Source organism: Emys orbicularis, chromosome 24, assembly GCF_028017835.1.
Source record: "Emys orbicularis isolate rEmyOrb1 chromosome 24, rEmyOrb1.hap1, whole genome shotgun sequence".
Lineage (NCBI taxonomy): Eukaryota > Metazoa > Chordata > Testudines > Emydidae > Emys > Emys orbicularis.
This window is the reverse complement of record NC_088706.1, coordinates 15,931,069-15,952,696: the sequence shown is the minus strand read 5'-3', so window position 1 is coordinate 15,952,696 and position 21,628 is coordinate 15,931,069. Positions and strand designations below refer to the sequence as shown.

Here is a 21,628-nt window from a genome sequence, read left to right as displayed (position 1 = left end):
CTCTGACATGACTGAAGTCATGCAGAAACCCAGGCCAGGGCGTTCAGTGCTGGAAAGTGCTCAGATACCACAGTGATGGGCCCATTTACGAACCAGCCTAGACTAGAGGGGCTTCTGAAAAGATCCTCCAGCAAACTGCCTCTTGCCTCATTCAGCAGGGCTACTAGATACAGCTGGTGGTAGCTGGAGGGGCCCAGCACTATGTGCTCCCTCCCAGACAAGAACACATTTATACACATCCTTGGGCTGGGCCTGGATTCTGATATAATTGTGAGTAGCCTGGTTCTTGTGAACAACACACAACAGCAACACTAGGACAGTGGCCTGCGCCCTGGGCAGGGCTCTAGACCAGGGGTGGGCAAACTTTTTGGCCTGAGAGCCACATCTGGGTATGGAAATTGTATGGTGGGCCATGAATGCTCACAAAATTGGGGGTTGGGGTACGGGAGGGGGTGAGGGCTCTAGCTGGGGGGGTGGGGCTGGGGATGAGGGGTTGGGGGTGCAGGAGGGTGCTCTGGGCTGGCACCGAGGGGTTTGAGGGCAGGAGGGGTATCAGGGCTGGGGCAGGGGGTTAGGACACGGGAGGGGGTCAGGGGTGCAGGCTCTGGGGGGCGCTTATCTCAAGCAACTCCCAGAAGCAGTGGCATGTCCCCCATCCACCTCCTACGCAGAGGCGTGGCCAGGCAGCTCTGCGCGGTGCCCTGTCCGCAGGCGCCGCCCCTGCAGCTCCCATTGGCCACGATTCCTGGCCAATGGGAGCGGTGGGGGCAGTGCTGGGGGCGGGTGCAGCGTGCGGAGCCCCCTGGCTGCCCCTACGCGTAGGAGCCAGAGGGTGGACATGCTGCTGGTTCCAGGAGCTGCATGGAGCGGGGCAAGCCCCTGACTCCGCTCCCCGGCTGGAGCGCCGGAGCAGGGCAAGCTCCGGGCCCCACTCCGCAGCAGGAGCTCGAGGGCTGGATTAAAACGTCTGGAGGGCCAGATACGACCCCCGGGCCGTAGTTTGCCCACCCCTGTTCTAGACCCAGCGTCAGGGCAACTGGATTCTATTCCCACTTGTGCCACTGGCCTCCTGGGTGATCGTGGGCAAGGCGCTTCCCCGCCCAGTGCCTCAGTTTTCCCATATGTAAAATGGGAACCAGGTACTGAGCTGTCCCGCTGAAAAGGGCTGCGCCCTGTTGGGTTCACTCCTGGGCTGCTGCCCTGGAAGGCAAACGGGACACGAAGGGAGCCGGGCTCAGGGCAAAGCAGAGAGGCAAAGAGCCTTACATGGCCATGGGCGCCGGAGTGCGGGGAGCCGGGGCCAGCCGCGGGGCGGGGCTGCTGCGCTTTTCGGGCGGTCCCTGCGCTGCGCGGCGCGGCGGGGAGGTGTGGCCGGGGCGCAGCGATAAGCCGAGCTGCCCTGCGCTGGAGCCGGGACTCCGCGGGGCCGAGCTCGCTCTCCGGGCCCCAGCCCCGCCGGGGAGACGCGCCCCCGGTGCCCGGGCTCGGCTCGGGGGACAGGAGTTTGCCAGACTCCGCGCCGGCCATGCAGCACCTGGGCAAGATCCGCCGCTTCGCGCTGGAGCTGGCCGGCGGCCCGGCGCAGGGGGTGTACCGCGGCGGGGAGCTGCTCGCCGGCCAGGTGGTGCTGGAGCTCACCACGGGGCTGAAGGTGCGAGCGCTGGAGGTCTGCGCCCGGGGCTTGGCCACGGCGCACTGGCTGGAGAGCAGGAGCGTGGGGATGAACACGGTCTACAGCGACTACAGCGCCTACGAGCCCTACCTCCGGTCGCGCTACCAGCTCATCCGCGGTGAGTCCCTGGCCTGGCTCCAGGCTGTCCCCCTGCCCAGCCCTGCCCGCCTGTGGGAGGTGTCCTTGGTGCTCCTGGGGAGCCACATCGTCCCCCCTTAGCTGTCTCTGTCCCCGTGCCCAGCCCTGCCCGCCTGTGGGAGGTGTCCTGGCACCTGAGCAGGGCGTTTCCTTCAGGTCGCCCCCCCAGCTGCTTGCACGTGGTGCCTGTTTTGGCGATGAAGGGTCAGGTTTGTCCCCTTGGTTCTGTTGCCCAGGGAGGATTTGGGTCCGTGAGCTGGTGCTCCTTGCGGTGTGTGATTGGGCTGAATGAGGTGGCAGTGCCAGGCGGCACCGAGGGATGTTGGTGCAGTGTCTGCTCTGCGCAGAGTCCCGCAGGAGCCGCTGTTGTGTGAACGCCCCAGTGGCTAACTTCCAAAAGCTGTGGCTCTCCCCTTTCGCTGCCCAAGTTATTTACTCCAGTCTCCAGAGCTGGGAGGCAAACGGGACCTCGATTTCCCACCTCTCTGCATGGGCGGGAAGGCAGGATCAAGCAACGTGAGTTTTGCCTGGACTAGCCCGTCTCTGAACTAGGGTGTCTGGGTCAAACGCAATCAGACCCCCGGCTGTGGGCAGTCTAGATGTGACTCCAGCCAGAGTATGGTGGTGCCAGACATGCAAGGGCTGGGGATCCTTCCTGACTAAATACAAGCCCTGGTTTTCCAGTAGCTTGAATTGGCCCTTTCAGGGGCTGTTCCTTGCCCCACGTGGAGGGGGAGTGAAATTAGCTCAGTATTAGATCCTGCAAACGATGGACGGTTCATCAGCCTCTCCCTGCCCACAGTCCCCTTACAGAAATAAACCCTCGCCGAGGAGAGCGAGGCATTGGGCTCTCGCGGGAGGGCAGACGATGCCTGGCTCATGCTCAGAGCAGCACTGGCGGGGCTCTAGCTCTGAGCATAAACTCTAAATCAGCCATGGAGTCTAGTCAGCTCCCCATCCGGCACTGGCTAATGCTGGTGGGCCAGGTGTCATGTGACAGCACTGCCCAGGAAGCCTTCCTCTGCCAGGCCCTGCAGACAGGAGATGCCAAAGCTCAGAGCAGGGCCAGCATGACCCCTCACCCCCGATCTCGGTGCCTCTCCCACACCTGGCAGGGAGCAGCAATGAAAGCTCTCTCACCAAGAGCTCTGTGAGAAAAGCCTCCTGGCTCTGTGGAGCTGGGGAGGCCAGTGTGTGACCCAGGGCACCAGATGGGGTTTCATAGGCATTCATTCCAGAGGGGCTGTTCGGCTTCAGGCCTTTCACAGAGATGCTGCTAGCAAGCTCCAGCCCCGGCGGGCTCATGACCACAGCTCCTGTAAGGGCAGGTTTGCCCTGCGAGATGCTGGGGCGGGGGTTCAACATGCCTCAGTGACCTACGAGCACAAGAGCCCTTGACTTTACTGGATGTAAGCCCCATTTCCCACTGAAAGCCAAAGGCACTCACAAAGTGCCTCTGACTTACCTGCTCCCACGCCAGCATCCCCTCGAGGGAGTTCTCTCTTCTGCCGGCACCGGGCCCCTTTGGCCCAAACCTCTGTCCCAGGGGCTCGGCCCTGGGACGCACAAAGCTGCTGCTGCTCTTGCTTTATTTGTACAGAGAAGGGTAAACAGCGAAGTCGTCTCAGGTGTGAATGGAGCACTTAGCTGCCTGGCAAATATTTGTTCTTGTTCCATGGCTCTGGCCCAATACACCCCTCCCGGACTTCACCCTTAATCAGCTTAATAGACACAGCCTGCTCCGACCTACCCAGCGCAATGCAGCCAAGCTAGGATGGACAGGACCAATAGCACGGGGGTTCTGTGCTCATTAACAGCGATCAAGCTGTTAGCTTTGCCTAATGAAGATGTTCTCGCCATGGAGTCTCTGCCCAGGAGATACCCATGGCAGTGATGGCCCATAGGGAAACCCTGTTCTGCTTCCCAGTCGGCCTGGTTCTCCCCACCCGGCACTGTGAATGTTGGCATTTTGCTGAAGTGTTCACGCTGACCCAGGTACCAGGTGGAGGAAGCCAATCCCTGTGAATTCACACAGTGGCCAGGGGGCTGCAGGGGTTGAGCTGGGAGTGGATGTGTGACTGCCAAGCATGTAGTTTGCAGATCTCTGGCCACGTCTGGCATGGGAACCAGCCGCTCACCCCAGAAGGACAGAAGCGACATTTCTGGCTAGAAGAATGTGTTAAAACTGAATAATCAGATGTGGGATGCGAGGAATCGCTGTCCCAGCTGGGGTGGATCGTGTTTGTTCCTTTGGCGAGTTGTTTTTCTTCCAGGTAAGTGCGTAGGGCCAGATTTGCTGGTTCGCGCTGGCTGCTCTGTGCCACCACAGCAGCACGAAGCAGCTGTAGCCTCCTGAATCCAGCCCTTGGTTTCCCTCCCCTGCACTGCCACTCTATGTTGCAATGAAAAGAGGGTGCGTAGATCAGGGGGTTGGGGAGAGGCCCCGCCATGAGCTCACACAGGGAGGTGCTCTCCTGGTTGCATGCAGCAGTGAGGGTGATTTCATGAGCTAGGAGGAGGATGGGGTGAGCTTTGTTCCCCATTAATACCCGCTGTGATTCTCCCCTGGGAAGCCGCGAGCCGCTGTCTGTGTTTAGATTTCATGGCTTGGTTTGCATGTTGCCAGAGCCCCCTGGAGCCACAGGGGAGGCGCGTAGCCTGACTCTGGATGCTGTGTCCTGGCAGGACCCTGCTGTGGTGCAGCTTGGAGCTGAGATGGGATTTCCATTGTTCTGCTGGCCCCTGGCCTCACCCACTGGGGCGGGAAGGTTTAGCCAGGCCCCGTGGGGAGCTGCGGTGGGTTTTGCCAGACTCCAGGGTTTGTGATTTTATTGGCTATGACCTTGTGCTGGGTTCGTGCTCTCCCTGGGGCACCGGGTGTGTGATCACTGCTTCCTGAAGCACAGGAGGAGGCGAGGGACGTGCTACAGCAGGCAGCGCACCGAGTACTTCCGAGAAAAGCCATTGTGCAGCCAAGACTGCTGCCCTGGGGCCCCACCCAGCGCTCATACCCCTCATCAGGAGGGCTGCGGGGCCCCTTGGTGAGGACTGCGTGGGGTGCAGAAGGGCCTGTCGTCAGCACTCTGTGCACCACCCACGTGGCCTCTCCTTGCTTCTCCTGCAGCAGCTGCCGCTTCCTGCGGAGATCTACTGGTTGCCTGGGGTTTAAAAAAAAATGCAGCGGGTGCCATGGTAACAACAGGGAGCAGAGCCCCAGTGGGCGGGGTGCTGAGCTTCCTGCTGAGCTGTGAGCGCCTTATAGCCCCTCCCGCGTGCAGCCACGCGCCCAGCAGGCGCTGAGCCTGGGGAGATCTGTGCAGGCAGGGAGCAGTGGCTTCCCCCAGGATGCACCCACATGGCTCCAGACAGCACAGCGCCACAGCCTGTCGTGCGGGGGGTCGTGTTCCTGTGGTGCCCCCGGTTTGCACTGGCCCAGCTCAACTCAGGGTTTACATCCTGTCTCCTTTCCCTGCTCCGATCCTCCGCCCAGCCTGCAGAGCAGCAGCATTTGTCCCCCGGGCTGCTCAGCGCCCTTGTGCTAAGGAGACGACGGACAATCATGCCAATCCCTCTGGAAACCCCAGCCCGAGAGCCCAGACTTTCCTCCCCACACTTATCCCTCGCAGGCTGGCTGGCAGGCAACGCACAGGAGGCAGCTGGGTTGTTGGCTTGGGTCTGGCGTGTGCCTCCTTTGGGGAACCCTCTGTTCGGACTGAGCGTGAGGGCAGTTAGGCTCCTGCTGTGTAAATGCCCTAAGCAGACGGACAGAGGGGGCTCACTGGACAGAGGCAGAAACAGCGATCTCCGCGGATTCTTCTGCATGAAATAACACACCGGGTGTTCAGAGAGAGCCTGTACCCAAAGCTGCCCTTTTCCAGCGCTGCCATCGGCGATCCCAAAGCACTTTACCTGGGTGTAGCACTGGTCGTGTTTATTATCTGCATTACGGTAGTGCCCGGAGGGCAGGCCCCACTGTGCTGGGCCGTGCACAAACTCCCAGCAGAACCGGCCCTGCTGCGCCCAAGAGCTCAGTCTAAGAGTAACATTTTCAAAAGCACCTCAATGTCTTAGGAGCCCACGTTTCATTGACTTTCAATGGGACTTTGGCCCCTAAGTGCCTATGTTAGTTTTGACAATGTCACCCTGGGTCTGGGTTTTACGATACCCGTTTTACAGCCAAGGAACGAGTGGCACAGAGAGACGAGGGTCTTGCTGGTGCAAACACTCACCAATGGGCATAACTCTGAGCACGTGATTTCAGTGGGTCTGCTCACCTGCTTACAGTTAAGCACGTGTCAGTGTCTGCAGGATCGTGGCCACAGGCGAGTCACATAGGCACCAAAAATGGACTGTAGCGTCGTTGAAGAACCCGGCCAGAGACACTAAGTCCACTTCTCCCCTGCAGAATCGAGAACCCAGAGTCCTGACTCCCACTCAGGTTAATCCGTTGGGTCTGGTTCTCCTTTGCCCTGCACCTCGTGTTTCCATTTCTATCGATGCAAAGGGAGTGCAGCGTGGTGGTGAAGTGAGCTGGGGGTGTTTTCCACTGGTGTTGCACTGGAGAAGCGTCAGTGCGATGCAGGATTGGGCCCCTGTGCAAAGTGGGCGTGGCACACTGCCTTTCTGACGTGACAGCGTTTGGTGCCTGCTCTGCGTTGGTGTCCCGAGGTGCCAGGCAGGAGGGAGCTGGGCTCGGTGCCTCTCGCAGGCTCTTCCAGGAAGCTCCGTTGCATTTGAGTCAGAGCTGCCCCTCGATAATTGACAGCACCCTGGTGGGCTCTTCCCAAGGGTCCTGCCCCGTGGGTGGAGAAGGCACATGCTGCGCACGCCCGGCACTGGATCTGCACATTGGGTGGCTGGGCCTCCCCTCACCTTCCATGATTGCATCTTGTCACAGGGTCTCAGTCCTCCTCGGCCTGCACAGGTGTGCCCTGGCTAGGCCTGGTTAGGGGCAGGGTAGCACCTGGGCGCAGGAAATATGGGCCTGGGTGCTCTGGAGCCCGAGGCAGGTCCAGGGAGTGCTCTGTGCCCACTGGTGTATAAGGAGTTGGGAGAGAACTGAGGCTGAAAGAAGCCAAGGGCCTGCAGAGCAGCAGGGGGTTCTGGCCACTCTCGGTGGGTGCTGGATGGAAAGCCCAGGAGAGCATCTCGGTGGCCGCTGTTCCGTACGAGGGGAAGGGAGCTGGAAAAGGACCCAGCAGGGTTAATCCAGGCGGGCAGATGTGGGTTGTGTGTTATTGCGATGATGGAGCCTGTGACCTCTGGGGGAGTGATGGGGGGAGCCCAGGAAGGAAGGAAGATGGGGGACTGAAGAGAAGTCCAAAGGGACAAAAGGCAGCAGAGCCAGAGGTGTATGAGTTACAATGTGGGACTTTAGTTTACTTTGAGACGTGCATAATAATAAACTACCCTGGGACAAGGGTGTTCTCGGCCCAGGGGAGTGTTAGGATGGACCCCAAGGTGTGTGTGTGGGGGGGGGACTGAGGCCAGACGACTGCGGGGCAGCTGGGAACCTTTGGCTGAAACTGGGCAGGGCCAGTTCTAGAGTCCCATTATTGGGGGAGGGGGGGAAGTGGGTACGTGGGGGCCATGGATGTCGGTATTTAAAAACTAACCTCCAGGAGTCCAAGGGCTAGTGAGAGCCCTGGAAAATCTTGGATTTCAAGAATTTAGAAAAGAAAAGTTTGGCTCCTGTGTCAGTATTTTGCTGTGATTTGTAATTTATGTACAGGATGAAAACTGTACATAATTTACATATTTTGGCCTTTCTGGCAATAATTTGGGGCCTCTTGAAGATTATATTTTGGGGGACAAATATCCCCTTCCACCCCAGTATCACCAGCAGCTGAAGCACCTGAAGCTGGGCTGAGTTTTGAGTTGGTAAAGTACCCCCTAGTCTACAGGACAACCCTCAAGGGCAGACGAAGTTTGCCCACAGACGGAGTTTGTCTGCCGGCTTAGTAGCCCCACTGCCCCAGATGACATTAGCGAAGCCAAAAGAAGCTCTCTTCTGTCAGTGTAGCTGCATCTACGCTGGGAGTTTTGCTGTCACAGCTGTGTTGGCTAGTGGTGTGTGGCTTTTTCACGCCCCTGATCCCTATAGTTATTATGTCAACAAAACTTTGGGCAAGGTGCCCGATGGGCCAGCCTATGTCTGGTGACCGGTTAATCGTGTGATTCTGCTGTTTGGCCAGTAGGTGCCTCTGCTTCCCTGCTCTGAAACACCAAGGCAAAGACGCCTTTTGGTTCCTCTCTCTGAGTGTTACTGAGCAGAGGGACTCTGGGCTTGCTTTGCTCCGTGGCTCCCGCTGGGTGGCGGTGCAGACTGCAGAATATGTAACGCTGTGCGCTAGACAGAAAATCCCTGTGATTCTGGAGTGCCTGGCTCTGTGCAAAGCCCTGGTGGGAGCAGTGGGACTAATCACGAAATCAGGCACTGCCTGCTAGTGACGGTTTTCCCTTTTGTATGTGAGGAGAGCACGTTCACTGTCAATGGCACCGTCACCACCTTGTGATGCTTGTGCCAGGGAACTCTGGGATCCTGTCTGAGCACAGGGAGAAAAGTCAACCTCTTTCCTCTGCACAAGGTGTGATTAGTGAGTGGGGAAACCTGCGACACTGGGAGGAAAGGGAGAAGATCGGAAACCAGCTTCCTCTACCATGGGAGTGCAAACGCTATTTATCCCCATGGTAATCGCCTGGCATCACTGTGAGGGCAGCTTGGGCTCTTTGGGGGGCCGCCGCTGTGCATTTGGATCTTTCACATGTTAGGATTTCTTTTATGTTTTACTTTCTCAGGGAATTGACTGCGTTTCAGCGCCTGTCCTTAGGATAAGTACAACGGCACTGCAATGACTGATACAGCCTTAACTCCCATTTAATGTGGGTGTATTAGGGAATTAAGGGACTGACACAGATTTGGGTGGGGTGGGTGTAGCCCTGATGGAGAACTCCATGGGTACCTTAACTGAGCTAGTTTTGTCTTTAATTTTCTTATTTGTTCTTCCATTAGATCACAATGCTGAACACTTATATCACGCTCTTCTCTTCAAAGTGCTTTACAAATGCTAATTAATGAGCAGACCTGGTTATCTCTGACATTATTTACATGCTCTAGAGGTTGAAATGGGCTATCTGTTGTCGCCAGAATGGCATAAGAACACGAGAATTACCATACTGGGTCCAACCATGGTCCATCTTCTCCAGTGTCCTGTCTCTGACAGTGTCCTGCACCAGAGCTTCGGGGGAAGTGTACACAACAGGGTAATGTATGGAGTGATCCATCCCTGTCTTCTACTCCTGGCTTCTGGTAGTCAGAAGTTTAGGATCACCCAGAGCATGGGGTTGTGTGTCCTTAATCATCTTGGCTAATAGCCATTGGTGGACCTATCCTCCAGGAACTGATCTCATTCTTTTTTGAACCCAGTTATACTTTTGGTTTCACAACATCCCCTGACAATGTGTTTCACAGGTTAGTTGTGCATTGTGTGAATAAGTACTTCCTCTTTTTTGTATTAAACCTGCTGCCTATTAATTTCATGGGGTGACTCCCAGTTTTATATTGTGGGAAAGGGTAAATAACAGTTCTCTAGTCACTTTTCCACACCATTCATGATCTTATAGACCGCCATCCTATTCCCCCCTTCGTTGTCTCTTTTCTAAGATGAACAGCCTAATCTTTTAAATCTCTTCTTGCATGGAAGCCGTTCCATCCCCTTGATCACCTTTGTTGCCCTTCTCTGAACCTTTTGCAGTTCCACTCTATCCTTTGTGAGGTGGGGTGACCAGAACGGGACCCAGCACCGTGATTCATACAGTGGCAATATGCTATTTTCTGGTTTATTTTCTATCCCTTTCTTAATTGGTCCTAACCTATAGTTAGACTTTTTGACCACTGCTGCGCATTGAGCAGAAGGTTTCAGAGAACTATCCATGGTGATGCCAAGATCTCTTTTTTGGGTGGTAACAGCTAATTTAGCACCAGCGTCTTGGATGTCGGGTTGGGATTATTTTTTCCAACGTGCATGACTTTATGCTTATCAGGGCAGTAAGAGGAAAGGCCTCCGAAACTCCTGCAGTTAGATTTGGGTCCCTACTCCACCGTGCACTGTACTGAACAGTGGCGTTCTCACAGCCCCTTGAAATTGAGGGGGCTCACAGGAGTCAGGCGCAGAGCAGCTGGTGCAGGCCCATAGACACCTTTACATTGCCCAGCCTGCTAGAACTGGAGTGCTCCAGGTGAGCCAGAGTGGACCGATTAGCAAAGCTGATGTGTCATAACACTGCCGCCCCAGGCGGCCAGAGGATGCATGATCGGCGAGTCACACCAAGACAATGTTGCTCTTCCTATTGGCAAAGTCTTCTGAAATCAGATGTGCGACATTCCGTTCATGTCAATGGGACGTTGCCTAGTGAAATAACATTGCAGGGAAAACTGTTCCTCCACCTGCCCTGGCAGCATCATGCTCACCTCAGCAGACAGGCAGTGACAACAGGCTCGGCAGCAGAGCTCAGTCCCACCCTCAGAGACTCGGGCACGCAGCTCGACGCAGCTTGGAAAATTCCTGCCTCTCAATGCATCTGTGCCTACCCCCATTCAGAACCCAGGCACAGGCACTGTGAGGGGCCAGTGGAATGCATGGGCCAGAATGCTCTCTGGAGAGACAGAGCATACAAAGAGCACGGACAGGGAGGATGTTCCAGAGTTTAGGGAACATGGGTTCACTGCTATTGGTACCCACACTAGGTAGGTCAAGCCTGCCTTACATGTGCTACGATCACACCCCCCGCCCCCGATTGCAGTGCAGACAGACCTAGAGTCTCTCTGTGACTCGGTTCCCCATCGCTAACATGCAGACAGTACTTCCCTCAAAGATGGTCAGGATCAGATGCAGGGGCATGGGGGCCATGGACTGAGTGGGGAAATTTTCCATCTTTTACAAGGGCTCAATCGAACTCCCACTGAAGTCAGTGCAAGTCTTTGCATTGACTGCACTGGGAGGTGTATCAGGCCTTAAAACAGGACAGCAAGAATGTCTCTGGCCGTGAGGAGTGATTGTACCCTGAGGTACCCACAGGGATGACAAGGAGCCTCCCAGAGCTGCCTGTCACAAATTAACCCTTCCCATGCTGTGGCACACACCCCATTCCAATTGGAATTCACATGCGAACTCCCATTGCACGTGGTTCCGCTCCTGCAGTCTTTATTGAGGTTTACATGGTGGTAGCGGGCAGACCCCTACCCCCGCTGAGCAGGGCACTGCACATACAGGTAACAAAGCAGCAGGCCCTTTCCCTGGTGCTGTACCAGGCAGAAACCTGGGGGCAGAGCACACGCGATGCTTAACAAATTACTTAATTAAAGTGAAAACTGCTGTAGCTGCTTTAATCCCTTCGGAGTCCTGGGCCATTTTACTGCCTTCAGTCACTTTCTACAGCCAGGCACGTGTCTTTGCATGATTAACAACAGAGACACCTGCACCGCAGATCAACTCAGTATCCACAGAGCCTCCAGCACAACATTGTCTTACCTTTCGCTGAACACCATAGGCAACATGCGTGTTTGTCCTGGGTAGTGGCGCACTCCATTTACATGAGAGATGATGTAATTGTTCCTGGGCTTTGTAGACGTGAAGCGCAGCGCAGTGCTAGGCCACTTACAAACCTTGTACAGCACTAGACTTGGCCTGGTTAAAAACACAAGCAAGACAAATTGCTCATTAAGTAATTGCAAGAGTTATGGGTAAAACACACCACTTTACAGCCCTGGGAGTGTAGAATGTGATTCTCTCCCAGAGTGGTTCTCTCTGTGGCTCCAGTTTGGTAAATCAGGCTGGGGCAGGTATTGAGTTCAGTGCCTAAGGCTGTATCATCGGCACCCCTGCTTTTAGGAGAAGAGTGGATGTCTCCTGCTGTACAAGCACATGGGCGGAGGAGCAGCTAACCGGAGCTGTTCCACTCAGTTCCCTAGTGAGAAGCCCCATAGCATCAATCTTGTCAACCAGGCTTCTGGGAAAGTGGATTTTGGTCAATACTGTACTGAGTGCACGTATACAGTTGTTGTGGGGACGCTGGGCTCAGCTACATTGAAGTGGGAATGGGGAGCTGCTGGATTATTTCCTTTGAAAGCATCAAACACTAAGATCCTGAAACTCCTCTTTGTGCCCTGCAAACACGCTCTGTGTGCCCAGTCGTCCCAGAGAGCGCGCTGGCTGGGCTGACTTCTTGCCTGCAAGCGTGCTGGCAAGCTGCAGTGTTCTGGGTTTGGCCCAGTGCTTTGCTTGTGAGCTGTGCACTTTGTGCATTTAAACTCTGGCACCAAATGCACGTGGGGCAGCTGCACTTGACTCTGTTAAGTCGCATGGGGATGCAGCCGAGCAGCGAATGCGGAGCGTCCGGAAGGGTTTCTTGGCATGGCCTGTACTGTAGCTTGTGTTACTGTAGGACAGGGACAGTTGGGAATTTGGAGGTGGAGGAGCAGGCGGCATTTGCAAGGGGTCAGAGGAGGCGGCTGAAGCTGGGCCTGGGGACAGAGGACACATGGGCAGGATGTGGCACATCCAGAATTGAGAGATGAGATGGTTTCAGAATCCGTCCGTTTGGTTTCTGGACATCATCTGTCTAGACCTAGGGACCCAGCAAGTGATCACCGGAGGGTCAGCCTTGCCGGGGGACCACTCCCAGCCCAGTGCTGGGCGAGATGACAGACAATGCAAGGGGCAGTTTCCTAATGTTTCATAGAATATCAGGGTTGGAAGGGACCTCAGGAGGTATCTAGTCCAACCCCCTGCTAGTCCAACCCCCTGCTCAAAGCAGGGCCAATTCCCAACTAAATCATCCCAATAGAATCACAGAAGTGTCTCTGGACCCGTTTAGAAAGAAAGCGCGGGTTGTATCGGGTGTCTGCAGGCATCTGCCCTTCTCCTCCGCCAGCAGTTCCCAGCCAGGGTCCCGCTTCCCAGCAAGGGCAGAGCAGGCTCGGGAGCGGGGGTCGCTGCGGCTTTGCCCAGTGGGGGAAAGTTGATCCCCAGAGCGGGGGGGGGAGTCGCTGCACCCCCCGGGCTCTGCCTGCAAAGCCCCAGCCGGGGGCGGGGCTGGGGGGCTGCTCCCCCCCCCCCCCACACACACACATGCCCAGGGCTTTGTTTTGCACATCTCGGCCCATCAATCTCCCACAGCGGGGCCGCCCCCGCGCGGGATAGGCCGGCGGCTCATTGGGCGCGGGGCGAGGGGGCGGCCCGGCCCGGCCCCCCACATGGCATTTAAAGGGCCGCGGCGCTGCAGCTCCCCACAGGCTGCTCCGCCCCGCCAGCTCCCGGCCCCGCGATGCTCTTCGACCGGCTCCGGCGCTTCTGCGTCCTGCTCGACTGCCCCGAGCTGGACTCGCCGCCCGTCTTCAGCCCGGGCGAGGCGGTGTCCGGCCGCGTGGTGCTGGAGCTCTCCGGGGAGGCGCGGCTCGGCGCCCTGCAGCTGCACGCCCAGGGCTGCGCCAAGGTGCACTGGACCGAGTCCCGCAGCGCCGGCTCCAGCACCGCCTACACCCAGAACTACAGCGACCAGGTGCCGTTCCTGAGCCACCGCGACACGCTGCTGGCCCCGCCAGGTAGGGCCCGGCCCGGGCGGGGCGGGGGGACCCGATCCTCGGGCTGGGGCGCCGCCAGGCACCGGCTCTCGCTCCTGGCCGGTTGGCTTTGCCCCGGGACGTGTCTGGCAAGGGCCCGGCCGGGGGCTCCCTGGGGCTGGCGAGCTCGGAGTGACCCCGGGGGCTCCCCGGGGCTGGGGCTGGCGAGCTCGGAGTGACCCCGGGGGCTCCCCGGGGCTGGGGCTGGCTCGCTGTAGCCAGCTCCGAAGACTGCCCCGGCTGGGAAAGGCTGAGACCGCTGCTCAGCCGCCGTCTGCTAAACTTCTGCAAGACGTCGGCTCGACCCTCAGCGGAGAGGCACAAATGACAGCCGGAGCTATTCTTAGTCCCACACCCTTACATAACCGGGAAATGGTGCCGGTGATCAGACAGGAGCGGGTCCTAGGGGGTGTTTAGCAGACAGAACGACGGGTCTCTTTCCCCTCCCCCCCCCAAACACAGCAGCAGATCCCACAGAATGTGATTTAATTTTTTTTTAAGTTCCCCTCTCTGGTCGTCTCTCTCCCCCCCCCCCCCCCCCATCTCTCTCTCTCTCTCTCTCTCCTTGGAAATGTTTGAAGAGGGATTGTGTGTGCATGTTGAGCTGTAGGGGCAAAAGTTTGTTTGCACATTAGTTACTTCAGTCAGACTAAATTGAGTTGCCGTATCTTTTGCATGCTGCAGTGCAGGTGAGGAAGATCTTGGCATGTGGGTTTTGGTCGTTATTAACCCTGGAGCTCCCTGGAATGTCTTCTGGGTTCTTAATAGTGAAAATATATTAACTTCAATAAATCTGATATTGCTCTATTAAATGAAGAATATTTTGTGTTCAATCTAAACGACACCCTGCGAAGCCTCTTCCTGTCCTTGTGACAACTGTTGTGAATTCAGGTCTTTATTTTGCTTTTCTGTGTCAAATGCTTCAGCAACTCCTTCTGAGTCAGAATGAAAGTAACTACAGGAAGTGCAATCCAGCCATTAGAAACGTGACAGCCAAACAGCACTCTTCTGATAAGGAAGTCTTGCAAGAAATATACGATCATATTCACCTTAAATCTTTTTTTTTTCTCCCCAGACAATGGTGAAGTCACAGTTCTGCAGGCAGGAAAACACGAATTCCCCTTCACGTTTCAGCTCCCAGAGTAAGTTCAGCTTTATTCTTTGTGTTCGCACCACTGCAAGCGTCTGCGGGACAGGGGGAGGGGGCAGTAGAAGTGTTTTAGTGCATCAGCAGCTCCCCAGAGTAAGCCCAGTTTAAATATGCACACTCTGGGTGTTTGCTCTGTAGGTGGATAAAGTGTCTCCTTATGAATCCTGGGAAGAATCCCCCCTAACCATTGTCACTTCTCCCTGGGCAGGACTCTGGCCACCTCCTTTGAGGGCCGGCACGGGAATGTGCGCTACTGGGTGAAAGCCAAGCTGCACAGACCCTGGTCCGTTGTCAAGAAAGCGAAGAAAGAATTCACCGTGATTGAGCCCATTGACATCAACACTCCGGCCTTGCTGGTGAGTGAACGCCGGCCAGAGTTCAGCTCAGTTCAGAGAGCTGAGGCCCAAGCCAGTGTGCTCAGAGCTGACCTTAGCTCAGTCTAAGCTTGAGCAGGAGTGACACGGGGGGCCTGATTTGAGATGCCTTTAAAGGGCCGGATGTTCAGAACATGGCACGCACCTGCCCTCTAAAAGCACGTCTGCAGCTGGGCCCCCCAAAACCGAGGTGCTCCAAATGGAGCTTCTCTCAATCCCGCTTGAAAACCTTGTCTTAAAAACGTGGGCAGCCAGATGAGCGTCCGCCCTGCCTGTTGTGCTGGCAGGGGGCCTCTGCACAGCAAAACAGGAGACCTGTGGCAGCGAGTCTCCGAGCCAGGCCAACTGACTTGGGCTCGCTGGACTTGCACTGCAGGGCTAAAAATATCCATGTGGACATCCGGGGCTTGGGCTGGAGCCTGGCTCTGGCCCCCAGTGAGGTGGGGGAGGGGTCTCGGAGCTGGCATGTCTACACTGCTAATCTTAGCTCTGTGTGCAACTCGGGTGGGTTGACCTGGACCCTGAGACTCACTGCCGGGGGTTTGCTCTTGCTTGGTAGATGTGACCAAAAGATGTGGGAGGAACCATCCCTGGGACTTTGCCCTCTGCTCAGTGGGTGACTAATCTCCATGATCACAACTCTGGCTGGAGACAGCAATATGAGGGAGGGCGGGGCCGGGCCGGCTGTGTGGAGACCCTGGGAGGGAGAGGTGGGTGGTGGCTCCTGACTAGAGAGCACTGAAAGTGACTCGCTTCTGTCCCTTCCTCTAGGCTCCTCAGGCGGGCGTGAAGGAGAAGCTCGCCCGCGCCTGGTACTGCAACAGGGGCCAGGTCTCTGTATCAGCCAAGATCGACCGAAAAGGCTACACGCCAGGTAACTCAACGGGCCCTCGCTGTTCAGAGGGTGCTGAACGTAGCTGCCCCAGGGATGTAGAGGGGCTTGAAAGGAGCTGAAGGGTTTATGGCAATGGGGCTCCTAGAGCCGTGCTGTGACTGGGCTCTTCATACTGGTGTGAAGCTCCAGAGAGGCCCCAGCCCCTGATCGCTGCTCAGATGTGTCCTTGGTCTGGGCAGCTTCCCGGGAACAAATGCGGGAACGGGGTGGCTGGAATTGCAGGAACAAGATGTAGCTTCACAAATGCGACCCCAGGCAGTTCTGCAGCTAAGCCGTGCCTGGTTTCTCTCGTGCAGCGCACGCCACGTGGCTGGGCCAGTGGGTTTTATCAAGCCTGTCTCTTCTGCCAGGTGAGGTCATCCCCATCTTTGCTGAAATTGACAACTGCAGCACCCGTACCGTAGTGCCCAAAGCTGCCATCATCCAGACTCAGACGTTCATTGCCCGGGGTGCCAAGAAGCAGAAGAAGTCTGTGGTGGCCAGCATAGCTGGCGACTCCATTGCAGCTGGGAAGAGGGAAGTGTGGCATGGCCGAGCGCTGAAGATCCCTCCCGTGGGCCCCTCAATCCTGCAGTGCCGCATTATCCGTGTGGAATACGCCCTAAAGGTAGGCTGGGGACTAAATCTGACCCACAGCATGAGGCCTTGAATAAACAGGCTGATGGGCTTCTCTGGCAGCTGCCTTAGCTGATCCATGTCCCACTGCCTTAAATTCTTACCTGTGCCCGAGTGGGGCTTGGTCACTCTGCCGAAGTGCCCTTTCTGTGCTGGGCCCCTCATGCCCGTGGGTCAGCTGCCTGCTTGAGGTGCGGCCTGGCTCTGTGGGGTCGGTGGCAAGGTGGATTCCTGGGTTCTTATCCCGTGCTGATATCCAGTCCCTCCTTCCCCACTCCATCATCAAACTACGTATTTGCCTGTGCCGGTAAAATCTCGTATTCCTGCTGGAGAGGCTGTCTGCCAGCTTCCTCCCAACCCTGGCGTAGCAGCCTACCAAGGGAACCTGTTGCTGGCCAGGCCGTGCGTGCACCCCTCCACTCCCACCCCATCAGGGGGAGAGTTGGGTGCTGCCTGTCATCATGGGCTGAGGGAATGCTAAGAAGTGACCCCTGTGTCCTCCCCCTCAAAGGTCTGTGTCGATATTCCTGGGACCTCCAAGCTGCTCCTGGAATTGCCGCTTGTGATTGGGACAATCCCACTGCATCCGTTCGGGAGCCGCACATCCAGTGTCAGCAGCCAGTACAGCGTCAACCTGGACTGGCTCCGAATGGTGATCCCAGAGGAGCCGGAGGGTAAGCGACTGTTCTCGGTGCATTGGGATCCAGCCGCATGGGGTGGCAGCTCCAAGTGAGAGCTGGTCCCGAGGGAGTGTCTGGGCAAACTGGCAGCCTTGTCCTCTGCCCCTGGACTCTGCCTAGCATGTGGCTTTGTGGGTCTTATGCTGCAGGAACCAGGTATCCATGGGAGGGGATGTGGCTGAATGCAGAGGTAACTACCTGCACGTCTCCTGCTAGCAGATTCTTGCCTAATCACACAATGCCTCTGTTCTCCTTCCAGCTCCCCCTGAATATTCATCTGTTGTGTCCAGTGAAGAGTCGGCGCAGAACCTGTCCCCGCCCTGCCAGGATGAACTCGGCAATGGCTTGGAAGGCCCTTTCTTTGCTTACATCCAAGAGTTCCGCTACCGTCCTCCTCCACTGTACTCCGAGGTAAGTACGGCATCCCCCTGGGGGTTGGGCTGGGGGACCCTGGCTGGGATAACTCTCCCTCTGGTGTCTGGTACAACACTTCTTAACTTGGCCTTTCAGGTGGATCCAAACCCCACATCGGACAGCATCCGGCCACGCTGCATGACCTGTTGAAGGAAGTGCCACTGAGTGCAGTTACTAGAATACAAATCCTGTGGGGATGAGAAGCTTGCAGACTCGCAGGACTTCAGCCCTGGGTATCCAGATCGGCGTCCAAGAGGCTATTGCGAGGCCGGCGCTCGTGTGGAGCTGAGAACCTGTTCGCTCACTGCCGCTTGAAACCACCTGTTGCGGCTACATCCCATGGACTGACTCCTCTTGCCCCAAAGCTGAAACGAGGGTGTTGGACTTGCCATGTGGGGTCAGAGCAGCTCCTGAGCGCGTGGTGCAAGGGAGGCAGAGGAGGGTGGAGGGTTAAGAAATCTTCTGCAGGAGTATGGGGTTCAAACAAGCCCCTTCATCTTGCAGCTACCATGGTCTTGCTCCAGCTAACTCCTGCCAATAGAAAACAGGACAGGGAAGTGCTTCTCAGGATTACTGGAAAGCATTTTAATCTTGCTCTGGGTAAGGGTTTAAACACCATGGTAATCTGAGGGCACCCTCCAGCTACTGCATTCTTATAAAGTCACCAGGATTTCAGTCTCTGAAGAATTAAATGGGGTTGTTCTCCCCAAACTGAGGCTCGGCCCTTGCTGTCCAGCACCCATGAGCCTTAAGTTGTGTCCCGGGGTGCCTGCCGCTGGGGCTGTGCATTGCATCTGGTCTAACACTCCGGGAATTAAATGTGTAAAGACTCTTCCCTTGAGTCAGGGATTGTATAGGCGCCAGGGGGCCGAGAGCTGCGAGCTCAGGGAAGAACTCCTGTTCTATAAACAGCAAGACTTATGGTGCCGTCTTGGTCACCAGATCTAGTTTGGTCCCTGCCAGGCATCAGACAAACGTGCAAAACCCACTGAACCTCCTGCTGATGCAGAAAGCTGTGCCTTGATCTTTAAAAGGCTTGTGCCTTAGGGGCTGCTAGAATTGTCCCAGTAGCATTTGATTGCCCTCAATATATGCCTGAGTAAAAGGTGAATGGGAAATCGGGAAAGCTGCCAGCCGCAGGGCCACACAGTCGCTGACATGGTCAGTGTCGGGTAGCCCAGCACTGGAGGGTACATGCAATGAGGCCTATAGACACTAGGCTGAGTAGGGAAGAGCCTTAAATCCAGTCCTGCTGCAGGTGGACTTGCCTGTGGACTTGCTGCCTTGTTAACACTTCACCCAGCACCTCGTGGGTGGGGAAGAGCCACAGGTCTGCCTGCCATTAGCAGAGTGAGGCAGATGCTGCTGATTGTAAGCACTGAAAGCTGGTAAATCCTGTTGGGAAGGGAAGAAGAGGTTGTAATGAAGATTGCTTGGGTGCATCTGCCTTTGGCTTCAGGCTGGTCTTACTGCGCACAGTGCAGACTAGACCAGAGATCTTGGCCATTGATTGTTCCATGGTGAATGGTGCATTCCATGGTGTGAGGCTAAAACTGCCTGCAGTGGCCACCCCCAGCCTGGGGGTTAGAACCACTGACAGCCACGGTATTCCAGCTCCGAGCCAAAGCAAATGGTCCCTAACCAGCTTACTTTAGCTATGCAGTCGGTTTCCTCCACTAGGAACTGGAAAGGCTATTTTTGTTTTTTTTATATATACACCTGTAACTGGTGGGTTGTTTTGTTTGTTTGTTTTTTATATTTTTGTCTTAATTCTGCTTTTGTACAACTCCAGGTTTTGAAATAAACTCTTGTTATACTGAAGTTAATGTCTGAATAGTGTCTTGAACGCTCCCTCCTGCCCTCTTCTGCTGGGCTCACCTGTTGGCATGAGCCCAGTTCTCCAGGGCACACCGCACATGAACAGCAGCTTGTACAGCTGTGACCTAGAGGGGGGAAAGGCTTTGGGTCACCAGTTTCCATCTGTCCCTCACTCCCTGGATTCCCAGACCCAACCTGCCATCCTCCTAGCTGCACTTGTACAGCTTGTATTGATGGGGTCCCTGGGTTAGATCCTCATGGATCTGGTGTCTGAAAGGGCTGTTGTCTCTTCTAGCTGGCGCTGCAACCAGCTTTCTCTCCTAGATCAAGCTGCTCTCCTTCCCTGTCCGCTCTGAACTGGGCTAGGTCTTGGCCACTAGCTCCCCTTTCCAGGCCTGAGGCTTGCACAGGTGTGGCAGGGCAGGGCTAATTGGCTTCACAGGCTCTCATTAACCCTCTTGTTGCCGGTGTGGGGCCTGTCTGCACCATCACAGCACATGTGCACCTCGGTACCTGCACTAGCTGCTTCGGCTTTGGAGCCAGAGTAACCTTGGAGCCCTGTACTCCTGAGTGGAAAGTGCATGAGCTAGTGGGGAGGGGATGTGGCCAGGGCAATACCCTGATGGTCCCAGCCAGCTCGAGGAGAAGCTGTACCTGCCCGGCTGCATCTCCAGTTTCTGTAGGTGAAAAGTTACTGGCAGTCCTGCCTCTGTGACTTTCCATGTGGCTCTTCCTCGTTCCTCCAGTCTTGCTGACCGGCTGTCCCTGGGAGCAGCGGCTGCAGAATATGAAGCAGACATTGGGACCCCACAGGCCTGTGTCACTTGTACAGATCTCTGCTCCAGCTGCACAGCCAGGCTGCTCTGGGGAGTCCTGCAACACCCTCTGCCCTGGGATGGAATGTGGGGTGATGCTGACGTGTATTTAGGGGAGTTCTCAGCCTGCCTGGCTCTTCCAAGCAACAGCAGCAGCTCCTTGCTAATGCTGCTGCATTTCCATAGTCCCCAGCTAGGGATGTCTGTGTTCTGTCCATGCCCTTCTATGCTTGGGGCCCAGAGCTGTTCCAGACCCTGATGTGCTAACCTGGCCCTCTCCAGTCACTGGGGGTCAGCCCCCCGGCTTCTGACAAGCTCAGGACTGCTCTGTGCAGCTGTCCAGGGGATCCCAAAGTGGCTCCTGATCTCTCCTGAATTCAGCCGCCTCATCTCAGCCCGTGGTGGGAGGGTGTCACTGACCCCTGCTGCAGAGGGATGCTGAAGTGCACAGGAGGCCACACAAAATGTGGGAGCTGGAAATGGAACCTGAATCATGACCCCAGGTCTTTGCTCTGAGCTGCAGCCGGGCTCAGAAGTAGGCCCCACCTGTACTGCGCTGAACGCTGTGTGCTATTTGGGGTGGGGTGCCTTGTGAATGATTCCAGGCTCGGCAAGTGGAGCAACGGCAGGTGCTGGAGTCAGCAGAGTGTTGGGGGTGGTCGGTGTTGTCCAGGCAGTGGTAGCTGGGAGGGGAGGCGAAGTAGAAGTGACAGGTGCACTAGGGCTGTCCAGCAGATAACTATCCCCCAGTGCTTCCTATAGGACCTGTGAACTGGGCAGTGCACGGCTCTTGTAAGCACTTAGTGGCTATGCATTGCGGCCTGGCTGGCTCAGGCCTGCTGGTCCCTAGGGCCTGATCGCCCCTCCAAAGCCTGGAAGCAGCCCCTGTGGGGAGGGGTGCCTCAGGCTGCTGGGCGTGGGGTAGGTTACCCCACACAGCTCCAAGAGACCAGCATAGCGCCCTACATTAGCACTGAGCCCCTTGCTGGGGGTGGCACTTTGGGGGCAATGACTGTGGAGGTGCTGGGTAAGGGAGGTGCAGCAGGACACCCAACCCCTCACACCCAGTGTGGGGCACAGGGCGGCACGCCAGGCTGGGCACAGGGACTCGTACAGCTTTTAACACGGTGCAGCAGCGCCCGGCCTGCTCTGTGATGGTGCGGCTGGGGCCAGAGGAGGGGCTAGGCTCCTGTGCAGAAGGGGGCACGTCAGCTGCTCGTTAAAGGCGTCTGCACACTTCCTCTTTTACCCCCCAACCCAGGTTAATCAGGGTCCCAAAGCAGACGCTGTGCGTGACACTCCTATTACCTGTCTCTGCATGGTGCCCTGGGGCACTGCCTTGGCCTACGTTTGCTTAATTAATTTCCTGTTTTTGGGATTGTATTTTTCCACCCGTGGGTTCTATTCCTACTGCAGCAGCCAGAGTGCTGTCCAGAA

General features: G+C 56.5%; 1 protein-coding gene across 1 annotated transcript; it reads left to right on the top strand.

Annotated features, from left to right (window-relative positions):
- Positions 1–1,266: 1,266 nt before the first annotated feature.
- ARRDC2 (arrestin domain containing 2) lies at positions 1,267–19,379 on the top strand. Its single transcript, XM_065422326.1, is given in 9 exon segments — positions 1,267–1,355; positions 1,357–1,790; positions 14,506–14,572; positions 14,789–14,936; positions 15,726–15,828; positions 16,200–16,456; positions 16,976–17,138; positions 17,404–17,555; positions 17,655–19,379. Coding segments are annotated over 9 exon segments (1,467 nt in total). The 3' UTR covers positions 17,709–19,379.
- Positions 19,380–21,628: the final 2,249 nt, after the last annotated feature.